This window comes from Pyrus communis, chromosome 13, assembly GCF_041283825.1.
Source record: "Pyrus communis isolate YQ-2024b chromosome 13, ASM4128382v1, whole genome shotgun sequence".
Lineage (NCBI taxonomy): Eukaryota > Viridiplantae > Streptophyta > Magnoliopsida > Rosales > Rosaceae > Pyrus > Pyrus communis.
This window is the reverse complement of record NC_142577.1, coordinates 13222956-13231886: the sequence shown is the minus strand read 5'-3', so window position 1 is coordinate 13231886 and position 8931 is coordinate 13222956. Positions and strand designations below refer to the sequence as shown.

At 35.3% G+C, this 8931-nt stretch overlaps 1 protein-coding gene across 1 annotated transcript; it reads left to right on the top strand.

The window, feature by feature from the left end:
• LOC137736042 (uncharacterized) lies at window positions 1-567 on the top strand. Its single transcript, XM_088683413.1, has one exon. The coding sequence runs from the start codon at window positions 1-3 to the stop codon at window positions 565-567; it is 567 nt and encodes a 188-aa protein (XP_088539539.1).
• The last annotated feature ends 8364 nt before the right edge of the window (window positions 568-8931 follow it).

Below are 8931 nucleotides of genomic sequence, written 5' to 3'. Positions count from 1 at the left end.
ATGAAGGAGAAGAACGAGTACCTAATGGTTGAAGATCCATTAGCCCTCTGGAAGGCATTGAGAAATAGATACAATCACCAGAAAACGGTGATTCTTCCAAGGGCTAGTTATGAGTACACACACCTAAGGATCCAGAATTTCAAGTCGGTTGCAGAGTACAACTCTACAATGTTTAGAATTAGCTCTCAAATGAAGTTTTTTGGGGAGACCATTATTGAGGAAGATATGCTGGAAAAGACTTTCAGCACATTTCATGCCTTCAACGTGCTCTTGCAGCAGCAGTATAGAAAGCGAGGCTTTACTGAGTACAACCAGCTGATATCGGTGCTCCTTGTGGTTGAACAAAACAATGAGCTTCTGATGAAAATCCATCAGTCCCGACCTATTAAATCGGCACCATTCCCAGAAGTGAATGTTGTTTCCCTCGAAGTGAACACCACATCCTCTCATGGCAATAATTACAAACAAGGATGTGGCCATAAACGAACAAGAAAGGCAAGAATTATGGTGTCCAGTTTTACAACCAGGTTCCAAGGTATAATTCAAATCCGAGCTTCAAAAATGTAAATCACCACAAAGGTAAAGCCCATATGAACAAGACTCATAGAAACCCTGAAGGAGCTTGCCATATGTGTGGTGGCAATGGGCACTGGGCGCATACCTGTCATACCTTAAAACACCTGGTAGACCTGAATCAAGGCTCCCTCAAGGAGAAAGGTGTCGAAACCAATTTCCTTGACCAAACTAAACCGATGGATATACCTGATCAAGTGTTCGATTTATCAGGGCAATTGAACACAACCCACCTAGATGCCTCATACTTCATTGTAGAAAGAGGGAATGAAGTGTATTGGTCCAATTGAATCATTTTTTTTTTATGTACTCTTATTATCTGAACTTGTGGTTTAAAGCTCACATTTCAATTCAATAAAAGTGGCATTTCAATTTCCTTTTATTATGAATAAACCGTTTTTAACTGTGATTCCCTTACTCATAGAGCATGGATAAAAACTATGGTTATTCTCAAAACAAGAGCAATGGCGAAGATATTTGTTTTGCTAACAGCGCAACCACACATACAATACTTCGAGATCGAAAATATTTCTCAAGCTTGATGCTCACAAAAGTAAAGATAACAACAATATCAGGCCAGTTAGACGTAATTGAAGGCTTAGGAAAGGCCTAGATCATGTTACCAAATGAAACAATATCGTCCATACAAAATGCGTTGTACGCTACTTGCTCTACTCAAAATTTGTTGAGTTTTAAAGACATACGTTTAAATGGATACCACATTGAAACGAAAAAGTGCAGAAAATGTGGAATATCTATGCATTACCTCCAATGATACTCAGAAGCGTACATTGGAGAAGTTGCATGGTTTATCAAGTGGATTGTCTTATACATACATAAAGACAATTGAAGCACATACTGTCATGAACCAGAAGTTCATTGATCCAAAAACTTACATGCTTTGGCATGACCGTCTAGGTCATCCAGGATCCACCATGATGCGTAGAATCATTACCAACTTTAATGGACATCCATTATTGAGCAGACACATTGCTATCTCTAATGAAAACCTTTGCAAGGCTTGTTCTCAAGGGTAGTTGGTAATTAGACAATTATAACTAAAGATTGATGCTGAATCCTCATCACTTTTGCAAAGAATTCAAGGGAATATTTGTGGGCCTATTCAACCACCATGTGAACCATTTCGATATTTTATGGTTTTGGTTGATGCATCTACCCGATGGTCACATGTTTGCCTTTTGTCTACTCAAAATGTAGCTTTTGTGAGACTTCTTGCTCAAATAATTAAGTTGCAAGCACAGTTCCTAGATTACCCCATTAAGTCAATTCGACTTGATAACCCTAGTGAATTTACGTCTCAAACCTTTGATGATTACTGCATGACACTAGGCATTGATGTTGAACACTTTGTTCCTTATGTCCATACTCAAAATGGTCCAGCAAAAGCATTTATCAAGCGGCTTCAATTAATAGCTTGCACTCTGTTCATGAAAACAAAATTGTCAATCTCTGCACAGGGACATGCCATCTTGCATGATGCATCATTGGTTCGATTGAGACCTATAACCAATTACCAATACTCCTCAATATAACTCATGTTTGAGCATCAACCAAACATTTCACATTTACAAGTTTTTGGTTGCGTTGTTTATGTGCCTATTGCACTGCCACAACACACTAAAATGGGACCTTGGCGCAGACTGGAATTTATGTGGTTTTGATTCACCATCTAGCATTAGATATTTGGAACCTTTGACATGTGATATGTTTACAGCTCGTTTTGCAGATTGTCACTTTGATGAGATAGTCTTCCCGCCGTTAGAAGGAGAAAAGATCATTCCAGAAGAACGGCAAGAGCTGACATGGGTTGTACCCACCTTATCTCATTTTGATCCACAAAACACTCAATATGAAAATGAAGTGAAAAGGAGCGTTCACCTTCAAAGTATTGCTAATCAAATGCCAAATGCATTTAATGATGCTAGGAAAGTGACAAAATCACATATACTAGCTGCAAATTCGTCTGTAAGAATTAATGTTCTTATTGGACAAAATAAAGTGGCAGCGAATGATTCATCTGGTGCACGCCTGAAGCGTAGTAGACCCTCAGGTTCAAAAGATTTAGCCCTTCGAAAGAGAAAGATGAGGGCACAATTGAATACAAATGAAATCAAAAGACAATGAATGACAAATCCACAATTCATGATTCTGTACTTTCAGAAAAGGAAAATGTCTTTGATGAAACACGTCTCTGAAGAGACAGAAGTACATGGAAGCAAAGAAATCTCCATAAATTATGCATGTACTAACGAATTGTTAGATCAAAATGAAATAATCATCGACGACATATTCGTATTCGTAGTAGCCATTGAAATCATATTAAGCGATGATATTGAGCCCGCTCTGTTGATGAATGCAAACAACGATAAGATTGGCCTAAGTGGAAAGATGCAATCCAGGCAGAATTAAATTCCTTGGAAAGGTGAAGTGTTTTTGGACCGGTAGTTTAAACCCCGCTTGGTTAAACACATGTCTCCAAAGTTTTTCCAGTGCACATGAGCTTCAGAAGGCTAAAGTTGTTGAAGTCAGACAAATTTGTTCCAATGAAAATCTGGCAGATCTGTTCACCAAAGCTCCACCAAAGTGCACGTTTCAGAAGATAGAGCAGGGTATTGGATTATGTTGGCTTCCCAATCAATTAAATTTGAAGATTGTAGAATTAGGGGAGATACATATCGGGGGAAGCATCCATGACACATGCTTGTTGTACTTTTTTTCCTTCGACTATGGTTTTTCCACTGAGTTTTTTCTATCAAAGTTTTAATGAGGCAACATAAGCATGCTTAACACTATATCAAATCCAAGTAAAGTTGTACTTTTTTTCCTTTGCTATGGTTTTTTCCCACTGGGTTTTTCCGAGCAAAAATTTTTCATCTAATTTTCTATTCATTTTGATCATGTGGACCACATATGACAAATGTATGGGGACAAAAAGAATGAAAATTAGATGAAAATTTTTAAAAAGTTTAATGCTAGGGGAAAAATTGGCTATTTATAAAATTTTGGGGGGGAGGGGGTAGGGGTAATCAGCCAAATTTAAAGTTTAGGGAGGGGGGAATTGGCCAATTATAAAAGTTTAGAAGGGTAATTAGCTAAAATTAAAGTTCAGCAAGGAAACTAGCAACTCTAAACAAATTCGGCGGGGGCAAACCGACAAATACCTCTTTGTTTTGTTTTGTTTTCTAAAGATTAATGGAGAGAGTAGAAAAGCATAAGGAATTTGGATTCTCTTCCCTTTCATGCCCTCCTTTCTTTTCCAGTCATTCATTTCATTGCCAAACTAATTCAATGCTCAAGATTATGACATGTCAACAAAAGCACTTTTCTTCATATATAAATTTCATTTAAATTTTTTTAACCAAAATTTCATCTTCAAACACCAAAAGGAAAAGGGAATACATTTATTTAAAGAGTAATACTAGAGAGACCATATTTTTGTATTATATTTGAATATCACATGATGTGGCAAATGATGCACATAATCAACATAAAACGAGATCAATTCATTAATTGATATGACATATGCACATCTCTTGAACTCTACAAAAATGTATTAATTTTTTTAAATTCATTCTTGAAGCGAATCTCAAAGATAAAATGAATTACAGAACTCTGTATTAAAGTACTGATCAAATAAACATTATTGTAGATATATGCCCTTATCTATCTTTCTATCTGCCACATTTGAATTCACAACAACAACAACAAAAGTGTCCTTCGATGCTGGAAAGTTGATCTTTAGTCGGTCGACGAGTTGGCACGCTTTGCGTTCAATCGAAGAATGTTGTTAGCTCATTAGCTCTTCGATCTGCGCAAATTTTTTAAGGTCAACACATGGTAATAGAGAGTTGGATTCGGAAAGACCTTACCTTAAATGTTACTAGTTTATATGTAGGATTATCAACTGGACAGCCGAGAAGATGGCGCTGATTCTCAAACTCATTAGTGTGGAAGGAATACATGTGGGTTGGTTATTCTTGAGATGGATTGCTCATAACCAAGCTGTGATTTCAGTTTCATCATAATTGCTCCTTAATTTGTGTACAAAATCTAAAATGTGTGATTCTAAAAAGGAAGGGACGTGAACGTTTGTCATAGTAACAAAACACTCATTTCAGGAAAGCACTTTCATGGAAAGTACTATCTGGTTCATACAAAAACAGAATCTTTTATTTCCATTTTGCTAAGATAATCATACTAATTCTTATCTTTTTTAAGAAATATTTCGAGAAATACTTTTCATAAAGTATTTTTATTTATTTATTATTATTATTTTTTTTTGGCCAACATAATAAAAAACGCTTATAACTTCTAGAAGCAGGCCCACACAAGTTCTAAGAAGAATGATAATGTGAATTTCATAACATCCTGATATTGAGAAAAACAATTTGATCTTGTTTTGTTTACTTCTCTTACGTAAGGATTGTTCTTTTCGCTTAGTTAAGGCCTAGTTTAACTTTTGTTGTCAACAAACTCTCTTGGTGCGTTATTTGTAAAAGTAAAAAAATAGGCTAAGACCTCCTTTGTAAGTCCTCAAAGCGGCTTGTGGTACTCCTTAACCCCTGCAGTTGGGTAGCATCCCTTCCCCTAAACTTTTCATTCCCAAATACTTTTCATAGTTTTTCCAATTAAAATAGGATTGTGCTATCCACACACTTTTTTTTACTTTTCACACATTCCTCTCAATTTCCGTCCGTCAGATCAAATAAATTGAAGAAGATCAATAGAAAAAAATTGATAAGGGTGTATGGGAGGTAAAAGGGGTTTGTAAATAGCACACTCTTAACATAAACTAAGAGTAAATAGAAAATGAGTCACTTACACTATACAGCTTTCTAATTTAGTGTGAGTAACATTTTGGTCCATGTTGTAGAAATGACACCTTATTATATTCCTGTAATATTGGTCTCTCTATTAATTCAAGGTTGGTGTTATCCACACACACCTTCTACCTTTTACACACTTTCTATTAATTTATGTCGTTTTATTTTCTTTAATTCATTTGACCTGATGATTGAAAATTGAGAGGTATGTGTGAAAATAAAAAAAGATGTGTAGATAACACCACCCTTAATCCAACATTCAAGTTAGTTTATATTTTTGATGTATCACTTAGTCGACTCATGTTATGCTTGCATGAAGTCAAACAGATTACAATATAGATAGAAAATAGAAGGAAAAAAAATCCCTCAACCGCCAAATTTGGCCGTTGGCCTGGAGGTAGTGTTTCTTTTCTGGTTGTGATCACTTTTTGGTTGTGGCTAGAAGAGTCCTTATGGTTGTGATCATTCTCCCACTCTATCGCAAAGGACCTTTGTGGTAGCTATGGATTAAGGATCAAATCCAGATCTTTAAACAACGACAATTGATGAGAGTTAAGGTTGGTTTTGTATTCTTTTATTTTGTGCACATGACAGACTATGAGGACGAAGGTCGATGTTTGTTGAAGATGAGTCATATCAATGCTTCTTTGTTGACAATTGCAAGATCATTAGAGGCTGATATGGTCTTTTCCTCATGATGATGTTACGGTGGTTCTAAGACTTGCAAAGTTGTATATTTTGTTGTTTGTTAAATATGTGTCTCCATGGTAGTTGGTGAATTGTATTGTATTCATGATGAGTTTGTAATTGTTAATTTGTGTGGTGTTTCTTTTGCCATGGGTGAATTTTTAGTTATGTTCATCATGTATGTCCTATGTGGTTCTTGATTGTTTTTTAATAAATTCTTGTTACCTTTTTTAAAAAAAGCAATATATATTACAATGCATTAAGAAATGCTATATAGAAAATTGATAATATTTTTTATGTAATTTGTCTCTTAGAAAAGTTCTTTAAAATTTGACACTCTTCAGGCTTGAAGTAATTTTTGGGATGAGCAATGAGGTTCTAATTTCCTCAAATTGCACAATAAAATTTGAAATTTTATCAGTTTACACCTTTTGTGCTCGTTACCATTTTAAAAATAACACTAAAACTCATAGATATGAAATGGAGTTAGACATAAAATTTAGGCATATTTGTTGATTCGCCCACTAAACTTGTATGGAGCTGCCAATTTCTACTATGAACTTTAATTGTAGCTGATTACTCCCTTGAACTTTTTTAATTAGTCAATTTCTCCCTTGAACTTTGATTTGGGCTGATTACTCCTTGATTTATAAATAGTCAATTTCCTCCTTAGCGTTTTAAAACTTTTCATCCAATTTTTCACCCATCTTGATCACAGAAGCAATATATGACAACTGTATGAGGGCAAAAATGATGAAAAATTGGATGGATGAAAAATTAAATGACACTTTTTAAAATTTAACGTCCGGGGGTAATCGACTAAAATTAAAGTTTAAGAAGGACATTCGCTAATTAAAAATGTTCAAAGAGGTAATTGGCTAAAGTTAAAATTCAGAGAAAAAATTGACAACTGCATAAAAGTTCAGGGAATAAATCAATAAATACCTCTAAAATTTATTACCCCATTGGTCCCAACACCGCCAATCCCCTTGCGTTGTAGAAAGGAAGGCGCCTACAGCATAAAAACGCCTTTTTCCCAGCATAAAAACAAAACCAGCCAAACAACCCCTCTTCGATTCTTAGTTTCCGCCACTTCTCTCTTTCTCTATTACATTTCATTGAAACAAAAAGCACACACACCTCTCTCTCTCTCTCTCTGTGTCTCTCTGTCTCTCTCTCTGCCTCAGTTCCCCATCTCTTCAAAGTTTCAAATGGTATGTGTACCTCCTTCTCTCTCTCTCTCACACACAATGGTTTTATGTGTTTTTGAATGATTGCTTGATTGGTTTTGGATTATTTCATCTGTTCTGTGTACCCAACTCGGAAAAATCAAAGATCAACTCAAACCCAGCAATGGTTTTGCTGGGTTTGTATTGTTCTCTACTTGTCAAAATATGAGCTGTTTACCGGCCGTTGAAACGGCGGTTTTAAGAACGACAAAAGCTGTTTTGATTTTAGTACTTGCTGGCTTGCAATTGCAGCATGCCAGCAGCAGGTTCTGTTCACATATAATATTATATCAATACACCCGCTCGTTTTCTATTGGATTCTCAGACTCAGAGCCTCTTACCTTATATGTTTATTAAGTATAACACACACATATATTTATATATTGTTTTGTGTGCCAAGGAAATGAAAATGGCTTTGAATTGTGAATCTCGTGGCATCTTTTTCCTTCCTATTTTTTTAGTGTTTTATGATGCCACTTCTTTTACGTTAAGACAGCTTATGTGGCTTGTAAATCACCGTCTAGTACTATGGTTTCATGATATTTTTTTATTTAATTCAGCGATAATTCAATTTTCGTTTTTCGTATTTGTTTTGTCATCAATTTAAAATTTCAATTCATTTCTTGTTTTCTATTTCGGGCATTTTTTTTTCGTGCTTTTTTAAGTACAGCCGGCTTTCTATAAAAGTTCCGGTAAAATTGTAGTACAAAATAACGTTCTTTTCTTTTCTTTAAAAAGAAGATGAAAAAACTTATTTGCTAAGAAACTTTAAGGTAGTAGTTGTATGCGTAGGGACATTGTAAAACCTTTTTTCTTTTTAGTTTTCCTTTTGAATTATACGCAGTGGTATAGTCATAATTTTCAAATAATGAGTCATAATATCAATAAAAAAAAAAAAACTTCATTGGCCAATCATCGAGCACCTACGAAGCACCTGTCAACATATGTTGAAAGTTTATACCAACATATGTCGACAACTACTATTATTCGTAGAGGCTTGTCTAGGGCTGATGCATGATAGTGTAGAGTAATGTTGAAGATTTCCTAGGCTTTTCAACTAAAGTATTTCATCGAGCACATGATCGCACACAAGAAGAGAGAAAAACCAAAGTATTTCATCGAGCACATGATCGCACAATAGAGTCGCACACAAGATGTAGGAGGAGGAGGTTGTAATTTAGTTTGCTTTAGTTGTTTATAAGGGTCAAATACAATACACAAAAAAATATACATGGTGTTTTCAAAATTGTTGCGGTCAAGGACAACTAATGACCCCACACAGGCTCCACCACTGATTATACGTGACGTTAAATCTCCGATTTAGTAACCAAAATAACATATTTGTATTGGTTGCTGAATCGTGAATTAAACTCTTCTTGTTTGTGGGCGAATCTTTCCAGATCTTTTAGTTAATTTTTCAAATGGTTAGTAATTAGTGACTGGAGACAATGTAAATGTGTCAATTTATGGGCCAGATAGCGTACTCCACTATGTGCTTTTCCAAATAGCCGCTTGTAGTTTGGCTTGGAATCAATTGTATGCATCCAAAAATAGTTTCCTTAAAATGTTGGAATTGCGCGTTTTCAACTTCCAAATCG